The sequence below is a fragment of the Globicephala melas genome, chromosome 2 (genome assembly GCF_963455315.2).
Source record: "Globicephala melas chromosome 2, mGloMel1.2, whole genome shotgun sequence".
NCBI lineage: Eukaryota > Metazoa > Chordata > Mammalia > Artiodactyla > Delphinidae > Globicephala > Globicephala melas.
In genome coordinates this window covers 5,180,769-5,198,377 of record NC_083315.2, presented here as the reverse complement: position 1 = coordinate 5,198,377, position 17,609 = coordinate 5,180,769, and the positions used below count along the sequence as shown (strand labels likewise).

At 40.7% G+C, this 17,609-nt stretch overlaps 1 protein-coding gene across 1 annotated transcript in view; it reads right to left on the bottom strand.

Moving 5' to 3' along the window:
- CUBN (cubilin) overlaps positions 1-17,609 on the bottom strand; it is a 271,724-nt gene that overhangs the window by 239,270 nt on the left and 14,845 nt on the right. The window contains exons 8-15 of the mRNA XM_060292217.1: positions 12,852-12,978; positions 11,735-11,897; positions 9,275-9,406; positions 8,005-8,100; positions 5,791-5,909; positions 5,170-5,356; positions 3,931-4,043; positions 1,148-1,382 (exon numbers count right to left, since the gene is read on the bottom strand). Coding sequence (XP_060148200.1) covers positions 1,148-1,382; positions 3,931-4,043; positions 5,170-5,356; positions 5,791-5,909; positions 8,005-8,100; positions 9,275-9,406; positions 11,735-11,897; positions 12,852-12,978 — 1,172 coding nt within the window. The remainder of the gene's footprint in view (positions 1-1,147; positions 1,383-3,930; positions 4,044-5,169; positions 5,357-5,790; positions 5,910-8,004; positions 8,101-9,274; positions 9,407-11,734; positions 11,898-12,851; positions 12,979-17,609) is intronic.

Sequence of the window (17,609 nt, the reverse complement as noted above, 5' to 3'; positions counted from 1 at the left end):
ATACTTCTATATATTAACAAAAAATGAAAAATAAAATTTTAGAAAAATAATATCACTGAACATAGCATAAAACATCAAATAGCTAGAGAAAATATTAATAAAAGCAGCGGAATGCTTAAGCACTGAGATCTATAAACCGTTGCTAAATTAGAAGAGAACTAAGTAAATACAGACAGTCTATGTTTATGGATTGTCAGGGTCAACATTTGTAAGAGGTCATTTCTTCCCAAATTGATTATAGATTCAATACAATGCCAACAAAATCCCTGTAGATTGTTGGGGGAATTTAACAGGTTGATTCTAAAATTTATATGGAAATGTAAAGGATCTAGCTTATTTTAAAAGAACAAAGTTAGAGGTTTTACACTACCAGATTTCAAGCGTCGGTACGAAGCCAATGTGGCACAGGATAGATAAATAAGCCAACAGAAAAGATGAGAAATTCCAGAAATAGATCCACGGATTTACTGATGGGCGAACCGGAGGTTCAGTGTGTGGTTCTATTTTTTTATATGCTTAAAAAATTCATAGTAAAAAAGTTTAAAAAAGAGTACCCAAACCCAAATAACAACAGAAGGAACAAATCATCATGTGACATTAAGATAAAAAATACTAAGTGAAGGAGGAGACAATGTCCCCAACGCCCCACAGTATGTACTAGCAGGGGCTATAAAGATGCTGTTCAGTAGTTTCACAGGGGATGCTTAAAGACGCATGTTTTTTAAACTCTTTCAATTCATCTGAATTGTATTATCTCTGAACACAAAATGAAAGTCCAGTTCAGTTTAGATTTACTTGATTTTAAAATAATTATAAAAATCATATATCATTAGATCTCAAAACAGCTAACGTGGGCTTCCCTGGTGGCGCAGTGCTTGAGAGTCCGCCTGCCGATGCAGGGGACGTGGGTTCGTGCCCCATCCGGGAAGATCCCACGTGCCGCGGAGCGGCTGGGCCCGTGAGCCATGGCTGCTGAGCCTGCGCCTCCGGAGCCTGTGCTCCGCAACGGGAGAGGCCACAACAGTGAGAGGCCCGCGTACCGGAAAAAAAACAAACAAACAGTTAACGTATCCAAAAATCTAATACTGATCAAGAAAATTTAATAACCTCAAGAATTTGCTTTATTTCTCTCCATGTTTACACTTACCTGGTGGCTGTGTTTCCCATCTTACTGTAAAGCCTCTCTCATTTCTTAAATGTTCAGAATAGAAATGAAAATAGAGGGCGTTGTCACTACTGAGGAGTTCGTGATGGGGGATGGAGCCACAGAACCTTCCAAGCTGAAATGCCGCAGAGGAATCCCCATCATGAATCTGAAGAAACTCGTGTGGACAATTGTTCACTGATTCTAATCGGAAAAGAGTGAAAGTGATCCGCAGCACCTAAAAATATAAAGGTCGCAAGAGACTATTTTTCATTTCTATGTTAGTTCTAAGGTGTTTCTCCTACTAGTTGGAAGCATTTATATAGAGCCCCTTTCAAGAGATGGATCTATAATGTCCTAAGTATTCACAAATACATATGACAATTCTATATATTAAAATGACTTGTGCTAAAAATTGCTTAGACCTAACTTGAGCTAATGTCAAAAATATTAATATTAATGAAATAGATTTTTAACAGCTTTATTGAGGTATAACTGATATAGAAAGAACTGTACATATTTAATGTGTACAGTTTGAGAAGTCTAGACATATGTAAACACCTGTGACACCATCACCACAGTCAATGTGATAGACATAACCAACACCTTCCAGTTTCCTTCTCTCTCTCTCTCTCTCTCTCTCTCTCTCTCTCTCTCTCTCTCTCTCTCTCTCTCTCGGTGGTAAGAACACGACATGAGATCTATCCTCTTAAATCTTGAAGTGCACAATGCTGTATTGTTATCTCGAGGCACTATGTTGTACAGCAGATCTCTAAAACTTATTCACTTACTGTAACTGAAACTTCATACCTGTTGAGTTGTTATTCAATGGGTTAATGAAATAGATTTCAGTAAACTGTCAACCTCATTAAACAAAGGCACTCCAAATGTCTAGCTAACAGTGCTTTCCAAATCAGTAAAATACAACATTTAAACATCTACCTTGAATTAAATTTAACTGACTAATAACCTGTAGCGTGTAGCATACCCACAGTTCATCAGTGACCCCCAGAGATGCTGATTCCTCAGGGGTCTCTGAACCTCTCAACTGATGCCCAGCCTGGATGGACGACCTCGGGTGTAGACAGTAGACACGGTGTAGGCAAGTGTAAAGTGTGCTAGTCTTTGGCGGTTGGATGTCATTGAGAGATGAGTAATGCCAACAGCAGACATCATGGGAAAGGTACCATGAAAAGTTTTGAGTATGCAAGTAGGTAAGAATAAACATACAAATGTATCTTCAAGTTAAAATATTAGAATGTGCAGACTTAAATATAGTAATATAATTAATGAACCATAAAAGATTTTGTGCTGACAACCTCATTTAAAACAGCCAAACTACCAAAAGGAGACTGTTGGATCTAATTTATGATCTAAAACCACAACAGCATTCAGCTCATGGAAAAGGGTATCAGGATATTTTTGAAATTCTGTGCTAGGGTATTTTTAAGATTTGTTACTCAACATTACATCATTTTTGTCCTTGAAGCAATTTCAATGAAAATCAAATAAATGTTTATGAATTGAACTACCCTTATTTCAATATTATGTAAACTGTATTATGTAAACTTTGATGGGGATAAGAAGATATAAAAAACACAATAATCAAGAAAAACAGCATGAAGTGTTTTACAGATTCACAATAAATGCATTAAAATTTTTTCACAAAGTGATTTTTTCTTGAAAGAAAGATGTTTTCAATGTCAGGAAACAGAATTCATGAAAACTAAATGGAAGGAAGGAAATTCACATAACATACCCACTGGGAGACTGATTTTGGAGTTTATTCTATTGTGGGGTCACCAGGCCCCAAAGAATCCTTGCTCCTCAAGGGAAAAAATATTTCTGACCTTGTACAATGACCTCTGTAACATTAGCTTGCTGGGAAAAATTAATAGGATTTCAAGGGAAAGCCTTAGCTATTCAGACATACAACTTTATTTTAACGAGTCCACGTGTTGGTTGAGAAATAAGTATTTGGAAAAGTCTGAGTAATTAATATTGGGGATAAAAGCACTAAAATCCTTGGGCTCGGATCTTAATCTGAAGAGTGTTTGCACGGCAGTTCCACCACTGGAGTCGAATGGCCTGGGTTCAAGTCCCTGCAGGCCACTTACAGACTGCGCGCCCCTGGACAGATTTCTCAGCTGCTCAAGGGTAAAATGAGGATAAGAATTCTTATCTTTCAGGGTTATGAGAGTTACACTGCGATGATTAAGTGTATGTGAAGCAATTAGCATAGCACATCGGCACAAGCAACGCCACAGAGAAAACCTGGATAAGGAAAACACCTTAATAATAATCAACATAACACTGAGTGATTGCTACCATCTCGGTAGCAACATGACTGTACAAATTACTGGCTTGCTGTCGGCCAACCCATGTAGCATCCGTAGTGGACAAAGCATGGACTTTGAAAGACAAACTTGGCTTTGAAATCCAACTAGTCCAATTACCAGCTAAGGAATGTTTTTAAAAAATTACTTATCTTCTCATAGTTTCCATTATTTCATCTATAAAATGAGGATACTAGTACTTTAATTCAAAGAATTAGTATAAAGTTTTGAGAAAGGTTTACAAAATACTCAGCCCAATGCCTGATACTTAGAAAGTCCTCAATATAAGGTATGATGATAGTTGTAGATAATTAGTATATATATAGTACAGATAATTCAACTATCATATAGTTGAATTATCATTATGTGTATTTTATGTAATATATACACATACTACATGTTCATACATATGAATGAAGTGTACATTTGGATGGGAGATACCGTATTTACCTTTCCCTCTTCGGTTCGGATAACCCAGAAGCAGTTCACGTCATGGACATAACCAACATTAGGGCTCATGTAGCTGAAGCTTCCATTCATCCCTGAGAGGGACCCTCCACAAACTGCAAAGGAAAAGAAGATGAACTGTGCTTTTCAGACGCTCTGGAAAGGCTCGCCCTGCTGCCGAAGCTTTCAGAGAACTCTGAGTAATTCTCGTTGGAGACAAAAGCCCTGCCATTCTTTCTTCTCCCCCGTCTCCCTTCAACATCCACCCAAATCCCACCTCGTGTTCAAAGCCCAGCTGATGTCTCCTCCTCTCCGCCTGAATTTCCCTGCCTCTTGGGGTTTTCTCCGGCACCCATTCCCTCTGTCTCTGTGACACCTGACACACTTTAATTCTTATCTTTAGCTCCCGTCTCTCCTCGGCCGTTGTGTATTGTCTTGTCTCCTCAACTGGAAGGTAAGCTGATAATAGGTGGAGACTGTTTTATTTTCTGCTTGCTTATTTCTCCACAGGCTCTACTAGAGTTGTAAACACACAGCAGTCTCAATAAATGTCCCGATTCAGAATCAGGAGGAATGAGGGAGGGGTGGAGGTTTTATGGAGGAGGCTGAATAAGAAGTACTCCTGAGGGACAGATACATTTGGATGGGAAGCAAAGAAGAATCTGGAGAGGTTTGGGGAGAGAAATTTCCCAGATAAAGGAATACAGCCGAAATGCGGTGGCATATGGAATCAAGAGAGAAGGAAATCTGTCTGGCTCGAAAGGCGTATTTTTAGGGAACCAGTGAAAAATAAGGTTAGATGGATAGGGTGAGGCCTGGTTATAGAGGATGATTGAAAAACAGTCCCAAACTTTATTTAACAGACAAGAGGGAGCCACTGTGTATTTGAGAGCAGGAGCGTGACATGATTACGTGTAATATTCCCGGGAAATGAAACGTCTGCTATAGAGAAAACTCTCTCTTAGAGAACTACAATACCTTTAGCATATTTTGTTTTCAAAGTGGACATAATGAAAGTGGCAAATATGGATTTAATTTTTCCTTTGATGAAAAGGTTTTTATGGCTTAAATTGAAATATATATTTACCTTGTGAATTTCATACCATTTCTGCAAGGGAAGACTTAGTTCTAAGCCTTTGAGCAACAGAACAAGAAAGCAGGTTCAAAATCTGCAGCAGGACACACTCAAGGATGATACTTCTAACCTGTGAGCATCTGTCGTACAAGAAATGCTGAGCGTACCTTGCTGGGGAATCTGACACAGAGCTCCAGTCCAGAAACGTGTGCATTCACAACTGAAAGCATTAACGCCATCAACACAGGTTCCCCCATTCAGACAGGGGTTGCTCAGACATTCATTGATGTTTTCTGTGCAGTTGATACCTGCCCAACCCGATTCACAATTACAAAGATAACCAGAGACTGTTTCCTAAGGGCAGAAGAAACATAATGTCATAGAACAAAGGGATAGACAATAAACTTAAACCAAGCCAAATGATAAAGAACAGCAGTGCTGTGTATTCTGTGTAGAAGGTGTCGAACCATAAGCATCTTCCAGTAGCCTAACTTGTACTGATTCATTTAAACGGTAATTGCAAAGTATAAGAAATCAGATGTATTTGGGTCAAACTGCAGGCTTTGTTTTACCACTTTGTAAATCACTGAGAGAAAAAATGAACTCATTGGTTTTTCCTGGGAACTAAAGTTATTACCTACCTTTTACCTGAAAGTTATTGACAGTTCTTTATCTTAAGTTTGAATCATTACCTTAAAATCTATGAATCATAGAAAACATATTTCTCAGAAGTGAAACTAAAATTACTCTCCAGTACGCAGTCTCCCCAGGAAGAGCAAAGGACTCACTTGGCACTGTCCATTTAAACAGGGGTGACTCAGGCAAATGTTACTGAGCTGCACACATCCATTTGGCCCATAACCGCTTCCAGTATATCCCGGGAGACAGGTGCAGACAGGTAAGGAACCTGTTTAGAAATACAAATGGACGCGTAAATACAGGTCCCCTCCATTCTGACCCAGTAACAAAGCTCAGGCTCTGTCCTCTAAACAAGGAGTCATCCAAGTCTACACGTCCCCAGGGGCAGACAAGGCGAGGTGTGAAGAGAAAATACGAGAATCTTTTTTTTTCTAGTTTTTATCTTAAGAATAAGAAAGACATGACACATTTTCAATATTTATTTGCAGGTTGACACTGGTGCTGTCAGCCTGTATGTCATGGTCCTGAGTTGTGTACCAATGGGAGGCATGCCAAGGAAAAGGGGAGTTTCTTATCATGGAGGGCTTGACAGCAGGAAAGAGCATTCCTCTGAGGACAGTGTCTGTTGCAAGCACTGTACACATACTGACTAACTTGATCCTCTCAAGAACCCTATAAATAGGTACTGTTATAATTTCCATTTACAGATGAAGACAAAGCACAGAGAGATCAAGTGCCTTTCATCAGGGACACACAGCTAGAACATGGTGGAGCCACGGGAAAAGTAAAATCCAGTCTTCTAGAATTCACGCTCCTAACCACTTCAGTGGGCTGTTAGTCATTTAATAAACACTTAAAGAGTTATACACATATATACATGCATATATACACACATATATTCTTGCATATATGTGATATGACAAGTTAGCAAAAGTAAAAGTGGTATTTTGAAATAACGAGAGATATGATACGTTATTCAATAAATGGAGTTGGGGTCACCTATTTGGACAAAAATATCAAATTAGACCTCTATTTGACACTATAGATAAAAACAAATCTTAAAAAGATCAAAGATTTTAATATTAAAAATAAATGAGAGTACATGTACTTGACTATTTTTAAAGAGTTTGGTAGGGAAGACCAAATTCTCCCCAAATTTAAAGATAAAAACAAATCTTAAAAAGATCAAAGATTTTAATATTAAAAATAAATGAGAGTACATGTACTTGACTATTTTTAAAGAGTTTGGTAAGGAAGACCAAATTCTCCCCAAATTTAAAGATAAAAACAAATCTTAAAAAGATCAAAGATTTTAATATTAAAAATAAATGAGAGTACATGTACTTGACTATTTTTAAAGAGTTTGGTAGGGAAGACCAAATTCTCCCCAAATTCTTGGGGTCTTTAGGGAAGACCCCAAAAGAAAACATTTACCTTTTTGACTACATAAAAATTTTAAACTTCTAAATAGAAAATACAACCAAAAAATTAAAATAAAAACAACATCCAGGAAAAGTACATGTAAAACATAAGATAATGAGATAATATCCTCATAGTACCTAATGAAATGTTACAAATCAATAAGAAAGCAGATGAACAAAGGACATGAAAGAAAAGTTTTAAAGGGCCAGTAAATATCTAAAAAGTATTCATTATGAATTATTAGTAATCAGAAAGTTTTTTGATTTAATCAAAATTAAAATAATGAGAAGGCAATTTTTGCCTATAAAATTGACCAAAACGAAAACTAGCAATAGTACCCCTTATTGTCAAGGGTGGGGTAAATGTATATTTTCACACACTGTTAATGAGCATATAAACTGATACATTTTCTGGGAGGAAATTTAGTAATATGTATGTATTTTTTAAATTGTAGGAGGTGAAGCTTCTTTTATGCAGCACAGCAGACCCTGTTGGTTTTCACCCTAGATCCATTTGCCCCTCCTTAGTAGTGAACTCCTTATTTTAACTGGGGGCATGGGCACCTGAAATAAAGATTACATTTCCCAGCTTCCCTTGCAGCCAGGCTCAGTGGAGCCAAAGGCCCAGAAAGGGGAGTCCTTAAAGAGAGTGGACAGGTCCTCCTTCCTCCTTTTCTCCTTCCTGCTGGAATACAGTCATGCATCTATCAGCTGGCTTAATTATCTTGGGAAATAATTGCAAAAATTAGACCAGATAATAAAAGAGCATAGCCTATTGCATTTTTTAAAATCCAAATGTATAGTTTTAGAACATGGATTAATTTTTGGTTTGAAGACCAAAGTAAGAATTTTGAAAATAGAGGATTTTGATTTTAAAATGTTGATTTGCTTTAGAAGGTCATATTAAAATACCCCAAACCAGAGGGAGAGATGAGTCATTACCCAGAACCAAGGAGCACGACGCGAGTGGGTGGCAGCCTCCGTTATTGACCGAGCAGAGGTCTATGAGGGCGCAGACTCTTCCATCGCCCTGGTACCCTGATCACAGCAAGAGCAGGGGCATGAAAAGCAACGTCAGGAATATGCAAGAAGAATCCCAATCTGAGAATCAAGTATCACAGGAACCAGACCAACCACAGATCTTCTACCATCAAAACAGAAAATGTAAATGTAATATGTCATAAATAAAATTCCATAGTTAAGAAAATGGACAGGGACTTCCCTGGTGGCGCAATGGATAAGACTCCACACTACCAATACAAGGGGCCTGGGTTCAATCCTTGGTCAGGGAACTAGATGCCACATACATGTCGCAACTAAGAGTTTGCATGCCATGACTAAGGAGCTGGCGAGCCGCAACTAAGGAGCCCACCTGCCACAACTAAGGAGCCTACATGCCACAACTAAGGAGGCCTGAAGCCACAACTAAGGAGCCCACGAGCCACAACTAAGACCCAGTGCAACCAAATAAATAAATAAAATAATAAATATTAAAAAAATAAAATGGACAACAAGAATTAGGAAACTGATTTCAGAAACAACATTCAGGGTTGTTTCTAATGACACAAATAAAACTAAGAAGACAAATGAAACTACTGGGAGACTTAGAAAGTGCTGACACTAAGGAAGTTGACATTTTTTAATTACAGTGACTTTGAAGATCTTGGAGCTGAATTATTCTAAAAGTCCAAAGTACTGTTATTTCATGTTAATAAAACATACAGGGTTTCAGTTTACCCCTTAGAACTCCCTGAACTTCTTGGATAGTAACTCAGTTTAGATTAGAGAATAGGAGTCATGACTTCTTTCTGGAAGAGAAGGGAAACTCACATGTATGGTATGCCTACTATTATGTCTGTTATTAAGTAAACTTTATATGGAAAACATCTCATGAGTTCATTATATTAATAAATTATTTGTGGTAACAATAGTCTGTGATCCATAGAGAAAATCTGTCAAGTTCTGCATTATCTCAAGAGGCTATTTCACAGTTTGTAAAGGCTTATTGTTTTCCACTGATATTCAAAATATGTTTTCTTTCTTTCTTATAACATAGCTGAACTAATGTGCCCTGGATCCATAAGTTAAGTAAAACTTTTTGCCCTATTCAGTTTGTCTCCTTAGACGTAAGTCATATTTACAACGGAACACAAGAGCCTGTTTTCAAATGCATGTTTTGCCTGTAAGGGTATCAGGAAATTTGGTGTAGCACCTGGTGGACAGGGACGACAGTGGTAAGAGCCAGGTGTGTTTATACACGCAACAGGTGGAGCCACAGAACAACCGCCATTGCTTATCTCACATTCATTGATATCTTCACAAATGTATCCATTTCCTTGCCAGCCTAGAAAAACAGGTTTGAAAAGTTAGCTCTTCAATAGTTAAAAACACATGAAAACCTGCTTAACTGTGTAAGGAACCACTGATTAAAATGAGATATACTCTACCTATCAGATTGGCAAAACTTGTTTTAAATACTTACGATCAAATTCCGGCAAAGAGGTGGGCATATGGGGTAGTCTTATATGCTGTTAGTCAGAAGTTAAATTAATAAAACCTATCGGGAAAGAGATCTAGGAGTATTCATTTAAAATTTTAAAATACATACCTTTTGACTAACAATTCCACTTCTTAAAACTTATTCTGCAATGATAAAACTATCAGTACATAAAGATGTAGGTAAGCTGGTATCTACTGCAGCATTGTTTAATGGGAAAAAAAACTCTCAATGGTCTATAGGAGCATAGCTGAAAATATTATGACTCATCTATACCACTGGATGCTAAAAGCTATTTTAATAACATGTGCACACACATTGAAAGAATTTTCCCTTATGTATTTTAATTGAAAATACCAAATTTTAAAAATATATGCAGAGCTGTGATCCCAGTTTGGGGAAAGAATTGTTTTTAAACCTGCATATAGGTCTGTGTGTTTGTATGAGTGAAGGAAAAGGCAGAAGAGGAGAAAACCAGTTGCTAAGAGTGGTCTCATCAGGAGAAGGGGCTTGAAGAAGGAAGGGATTATCATGTTACTTGAGACACAGCTGTTTTATTCAACTGTTGAGTTTTATTACTCAATTGAAATGATTTAAAATTATAAGAATTTTTAAAACATTTTAAATCCTTTAAAATATTTATTTTCTTTGATCTAAGTAGGGAGCCCTTCTAAAAATCTACCTAAGAAAATTATCGTATTTGTGGGTGAATAATTGAATGCATAGAAAAAAGCTGGAAGGAAATACGTTCAAACATTAGTGGTGGTTCTGAGTGATGACTATATTTTTTTTCTGTTGTTTTTTTCATAATTTTATAGTTTCTTTATATTTTTTAAGAGCATATATTGCTTTGATATTCAGGGAAAACTAAGGTGACTGACAGGAAAACAAAAAGTTTGTGTTTCTCTTTTTCCTCTCCAACAGTGAAAAGAAAAATGTAAGAACACCTTTGCCCAGGTTATACTTTAAATGATTTACTTTTCTGATTTCTAGTTTTAAAGACTGTCATTGGCAAATTACCTTCAAGAACATGATTATTTGCACATTTTGCTTGCCCCTGAGAACTAAGAAGGAAAAGGTCTTGTGTTTTCTTCGGTGTCTTTCTAGTTGTACAAGATCTAAACATGTAAGATGAAGAAAGTCACTAAACCAGACATTGCTAAGTGAACCAACAGGCACGTGAGGTTCCCTGGCAAGAGAGGATAAGGGAGAACCCAGCAGCTCAGCTCTCACCCAGAGCCAAGCAGACCTGGGTTTGGATCCTGACTGAGGCTAAGCTCTTAGATCTTGGGCAAGTTATTTACCTTCTCTGAGGTTCAAGTTTTTACACTTCGAAATGGGAATAATACTAATTCCTACCGTTTCTTGTTTCTGTTGTAGCTGCATGAATTAGAAATTGCCTAGCACAGTGCCTTAATGACATTCTCATAAGGAATAGCTGCCGTTATTATATTCTCCTTGGGTTCCGCTTTCTAAGAACACCCAGGGAGTGCAGACGGGTCTTGTAAACTCTCTGGGGTCTGGTCGATCGCTTACCAGTGCACCCAGAGCAGTGCTCAGCTCACAGTAGGTGCTCTGCAAGCATGCCTTGAAGGGAGGATGGTGATCTCACAGTAAGAAATGAAGCTTTGACTCAAACCCAGGCAGTCTCTGAGCCCTGAGTCCACATTCTCAGGGACCTACCCTGGAGGTTCGGTCTCTCTGGGTCTGTGATGGAGCTGGACGACCCTATTTACAGCCAGGCCCCAGGGTCTTCTAACGACACACCCAGGTGAGGACTACTGCACTCCAGTGAACACAGTCAGAGCTCAGTTTGCCCAAGTCTACAATCATCTGGTTCATACGAAACGTAGGACCAGAGCACATGTCTTTTGATCTCAAGTCTAATCGGTTCACAGCCATAGCAACCAAACGTTTGACCTCCTGAACTCTATGGCTAACCCTGGCCCCGAGATCTGACTCTGGCACACTTTGGGACAAACCCCCCATTTCTTCTGTTGAATTGCTGCAGCAGTAAGATGGCCTGGAGCGGGATTTAGTGCATCAGGACATGAAACTGGATCGGAAGCTGTCCTGAAAATGGCATTCTTATCCCTCGGCAGTGGAAGGAACTTGGTTCTGGCGTTTTGCCTGGCTGCCAGGCATCTGTGGCCGGGTGGGGACACGTCCATATACCTGCGGGACAGGCGCCACAATAGAAGGAGCCCGGCGTGTTGAAACACTGCACAAGCGCTGAGCAGGGCGGAGGCCAGAGGCTGCACTCGTCTCTGTCCAGCGTGCAGGCCGTGCTGTTCGACGGGGCCGTCCACCCGGCATCGCAGAGGCAGCTGTACTTGGGCTGGCAGGACGACAAGGGTGTGAGAAAAAGCAATCGAGGAAAATGAGCATGAAAAGCCTTTGAAAATCTCTCCGAGCCCACAGCTGATCTTTCCTCTAACGTTCATTTCCACGAGACCAATCGAGTGGCTTCTCTTTTTCTTCCCATATGATTAAGCATTTAGACCAGACCATGAAAAAAAGAGAAACGGCTTTATTTTAGAATAAGGGAAACCTGTCATTTGCCCCCAGAGATGCCTGGGAAAGAGTAACAACAATCAAGAGCTATAAGTCAATATAATTAAAGTCAATCAACTCAGCCTGCTCTGGTTTTAGAGGGAAAAACACCCATGTAGGCACAGACCTTGGAAAGTCAATTCTGTTTGTTTCCTTTTTGAAGGTTCCACCCACCACCACCCCTCTCACCACGGCTGGAAGGGAACCATTTTCCATCACACGGGCAGAAAAATAGAACTAAAAATAAAGACCGGAAGGTCTCCAGCAAGGCCAAGTGGGCCAGGGCTGGGTGACCTTGAAGGCCAGGAATCAAGGTCGCCAGGACCCAGAGCACAGGGGACGCTCAGGGAAGTGGAGTCTGCAGCAGTCACAGGGGCTCAGGGGCCAGAAAAATCCAGATTCCTTAAAATGGTTGCAAACAAGGGCAGGCCTTTTGTGTTGCCATGTCTTGTCAACGTTAAAACTCACAAGGCCAAGAGAAGGTCATGCCTCACAGGGAGATTCATGGACGAATCATAAAAAAAGAAAGCTCGGATTTATATAATGAAATCAACCTCTGCGTCCCGTTTTCTGTTTATTTATAGACAACGGTCACAACCTTCCTCATCTGAGGCCAGCTTAAGGGCAGGACGTGGCTCCCCTCTGCAGGCCCACAGGGTCCAGCTTGTACACAGTTACGCAGAGCGAGGAACTAATATCCAGGCCTCTCCCGAGGGGTCCCGCTCCGGAAGACACCCACCTCTCCAGCCTGCACTCGGACCAGATCCTCGCAGATGCCGTGGACACAGCGCACCTGGGAACCCCCCTCACAGTCATCGTATTTGGATGCACACTGGGGGCCGTGGGTGTCAGGCGAGCAGAGACAACTGTTGGTCACACAGAGCACAACGTCAGGACCTGTTTCTTAGCGTCAATAAAAAAAATAGCAGTAATTCCGATTGCGGGTCAGTGATCTTCACGTGGAATCATAAACCAGCAAACCAGACTTCCTGGCTGGCGTCTTGGGAGAAAATCACCGTGTGCTTCTTTAAGTGGCAGATTGAGTAAACGTGTTATCATCTCAAATATGGGGTGAGAGGGCACGACTACCACTATAAATTCTTCTGCTATCAGGTCATCAAACAGTGCTTTCAAAGGTCAGCCATCTATAAACTAAGGGGGACGGAGTTCATCAGGACGGTAAAGGGAGAGATCATCGCAGCCGTTCATAGGCCAACCAGCTGGACACGCCAGTAAGCACAGGTGACCTTGACTGAACGGATAAATTCCCGAATATTCTCTAGGCTTGCATAACCTCACGGACAGTGGTATATCCACATCTCAGAGTCTATGATGATGATGATTATACTACAAGGGCAACACTTCTATCCATAAGACAGGAGTTAACATAGTAACATTTCTTTCATTGTCACATTGTAACTCACAAGATGTAATTATCACATATTACCTAAACTAGCTGTGGGTGTTTTGTCATGAGATTTCAGTTCAGTAATAATCAAATAAGCGAAGTTGTTTTAAGCTATCGTAATCTTAAAGTTGCTGAGTTAGTTTTATATCTGTCCTGCAGCTTCAGAGGGAACGTGGATGGTGTGAGATGGCTGGGGGAAGTGGGTGGGGGAGGTAGAGGAATCACTGAGCTACACTTCTTTACACAGGTCTGAGCACAGCTGATGGAGTGAGAGCCAGGCCCGCAGGGCACTGTTTGCCTGACTTGAGCCATGCTGGCCATTGGGGCCGAGGGCAGAGTCAAGGTACAAGGAGGACCTGTGTGGCCATGGACCGTGAACTAGTTTCTGAGTGTTCTGGAAAAGGGGCCAGTCTACCTGGTAAAGAAGCTCTTTTTTTTTTTTTTTTTTGCGGTACGCGGGCCTCTCACTGTTGTGGCCTCTCCCATTGTGGAGCAGCACAGGCTCCGGACGCGCAGGCTCAGCGGCCATAGCTCACGCGCCCAGCCGCTCCGCGGCATGTGGGATCTTCCCGGACCGGGACACGAACCCGTGTCCCCTGCATCGGCAGGCGGACTCTCAGCCACTGCGCCACCAGGGAAGCCCTAAGGAAGCTCTTTTAACGATACGTGCTGAGGCACAAAGAGCTCAGCTGATGTCCATGGATAAAAACAAATGTGTGACTGGCAGTGAGGGAAAGGGGAGCTTGGCTGTTGGAGAAGCTCTAGGAGCCACACTCTGGGCACAGAACTCTGTGCAGCCGTGGAGGCCCCAGAAACAACTGCTGCGGTGGCACCTTCGAGTGGGTTCTAAGGAAGAAAGAGACCAACGAATGTGGCCAGAGATGGAGAGTCAGAGTATGGTGAATACCATTCAGGCACTCACATGTGGGGTTGCCAGGCCTAGCAAATAAAGATACAGGATGCCCGGTTTAAAATTTGCATTTCAGATAAATACTTTTTTGGTATAAGTGTGTCCCATGCAATTTGCAACATCAATAACTAATTCTGTAAAACCTGTTCCATTAATAAATCACATTTCTGAGCATTCCAAGGTTGCCTTTCTCATTAAGGTCATAGATTGATAGCAACACATGATTAAACTTCAAACGAAATTCCATTATTCATTCCTTACCCACAGCTGTTTAGCGTCTTCGCATCTCCTTTTCCACACCCCCCCTCTCATGTTCTCCTCCCTCTCCTCCCGCTCTCCCAGCCTTGCACAGGATGCTCTTTCAGGCAATTTAATTAGACTCTTGGAGGCGGCAGGGCTTTGGACCAGCTCTTGCACACATCTGAGGATCTGATCCAGGTGGCTTCCTGGCTAAAAGTTTATTTCACCGGCACCTCCACCCACCAAAAGAAAATTTTTTTAATCTTTAAACCAACGATTACTAGCTTTCTGAGTCTGTGATGTATGAGAAGCCTGAGTATTCAGGAACCCATGGGACAAGACTGCCTAGGTCTTGACCCTTCCTGTTAACTCTTCACCTTAGACCATGTAATAATAACTCCCTCTGCCTCTGTTTCTTGTAAAATATAAGTGCCAATCTATGAACACTATTTTCACCTTGGGGTCTAAAGGCATTTTCCTGTAGGAAGTGCTCAGGAAAGTGTGCATTTATCTTATCACTAAGTGCTTTACTATTGGAAAAGGACTTGAAATTTGAGAAGAGCTGCAGTTAAATCCTCTCTCTTCCTTCTCCCTTGCTATTGTCATTTGGAGAAGAATATATTTTAATCCTACAGCACTTCCCTAATGAGCTACAAAGTATACTTCTTTCATTAAGTTTAGATAACACGAGGAGAAGAAGAAAGCCTAAGGGGAGGAAGGAAGCCAAATACAAGAGCAATTTCCTTACTATGATCCTCAAAGACAAATATTTTTAATCCCATTTTATTGGCAAGGTTCAAATTGCCCAAGCCACAGAATTAGCAATTGGCAGAAGATGAATTAAAACGTCGGTCAGTGTTATCCCTGTACTATTGTTTTTCCACATCGCATTCCCATGTTCTGAAAGGGACAGTTAGTTGAAGACTTTCCATTTTTACATGTCGTTTTAACGTAACAGTGTTTGCATGCAAAATGTATATTCTCAAGGTGTCTGGATACACCCTTAAGGAAAAAGAGTAGTGAATTATATGCCTCCCTGAAGAAGTCACTTTTGTAACGACCTTCTATGGCTGATTTGGTCCCAGCAGAAGAAAAACTAGGCTTTTCCATCTTCAAAAACGCTGCAAGTGCATTTGGCAGGTGAGACGAGGTCACATATATTTTCATGGTCATAGTTTAACTTGTGTTGGTTCCGTGGTTCAATATTAATATAACTGACTAACTAAAAGATGTAATACGTTTAATACTTAACTACAATCTGAGCTAAAACCAGATGATCCTCCATCATAAGCTCTGCCTGTTTTAAAATCTACCAGTGATAAGAATGGAAATAAGTAAAATAAAATATGATAAACACCATTGTGTTCTTGGAGAAAAAACAAAAAACTCAACTTTTTTTTTTTTTTTTTGCCCTAGAAAGCCTTCTAGATCTGAGCCTGAGGTATATAACATGCACCGTCCATGCATGGCAAATGTGGGTCCCACGGACTGTCTTACACCCATAGTCAGCAGGAAACAATAGGAATCACTTCTTCAGAATAAAGAGGCAATAACAGTATCGAGAACTGGCAAAACATTACCTGTGAGCTGTCTGAGCGCTTGGGACAAGACCACGAGCCACAGGAGTCGGGAAACAGACAATGGTCTTTCCTGCTCTACTTTCGTTACTCCAAGAAAGAATTTTTACCAGAAATTTTTCTGTGAAATGGGGCTTCCAATGAATTAGTATTTGCATAGCGCTTTGTCTTTCAAAGGTCTTTATAACTAAAAGTTATTAATCCCCGTAAATAAAGACTCCTTTGTCTCCCTCAAGTGAGTGGGCTCTAAGAGTCAGAGAATGGAGAAGCCTGCAAATCCAGAGCAAACCCTGCTCGCCACAGACACATGTCTGCACACCCAGATTACCCGACAGGGTCTCAAGCTTGCCTTCATCCACTGCCCACAGAAGTTTCCAGAAGGGGCTTCTAGTCTCAGGGAAGCTACTGATTAACAAGGATTTCACCTCACGTAATCAGTAGAACTCGAGAAAATATCTAAAGGATCTTTGTTTCATTCCACATAGATTCCACAGAGCAAGCGTTTAATCTTATGCTCATGTACATTTTTCGATATATGCTCTTTTATTCCTTCAGAAAGACTTCATCATATGCCTGAATGAAATTATTTAGGTCACAGATAATCAGCTGGAATTTGTGAGGCTTCATAAAGCATCCCCACAGCAAGAAGAAACCAGAGTGAAGTGCTGTGCTCCCTAGCGTACTCCAGCAACGCTATGAAGGGCAGAAACTAGAAACCAAAACCATTCCCAGGGTCAGCACAATCAGGCCCCGGGCTTTCTTTGATAGGACGGTGCAAGAGGAAATAATTCAGTGCTGCCCTATCCAGTTGAATCTGCCATTTAGGCAGCTCTCAACAAATACAATGGCCTCCCTCCCTTCTCTCTCTCTCTCTCTCTCTCTCTCCCCCTCCCTCCCTCCCTCCCTCCTTCTCGTTTGTATCTGGAAAAATTAACCTCTGACATGCAGCAAATACTTGTGTTAAAATTTTTCTTTTCTTTTCCATTTTGCAGGGGTAAAAATACAAGTTTGTCCTGGGGGGAAAAAAACGATTTTGGCTTCGTCTATGGGTCTCCACTCCCTGCTGCACACATCTGTTATTGTGTTGACTTGCAAGACTCCAGAAGACAGTGATGATAACACAAGATCAAGAGTGAGAACTAATCTCCAGGACATTCCTCAGTAACGGGAAGGCGGGATGATTCGTGCTAGGAGTGATTTGCCACTGATATCTGCAAGCAGCAATTCTCATTGATAAATGCCCATAAACAGAAATGAGGAGATAATGCTTTCAAGGCAATGAAAGATTAGACCTGCATTCTGGATCTGGCCCAAGCTTGAATGTTTATAAAAGCAGGGATCGGGGGTTCCTTTAAATGAGAA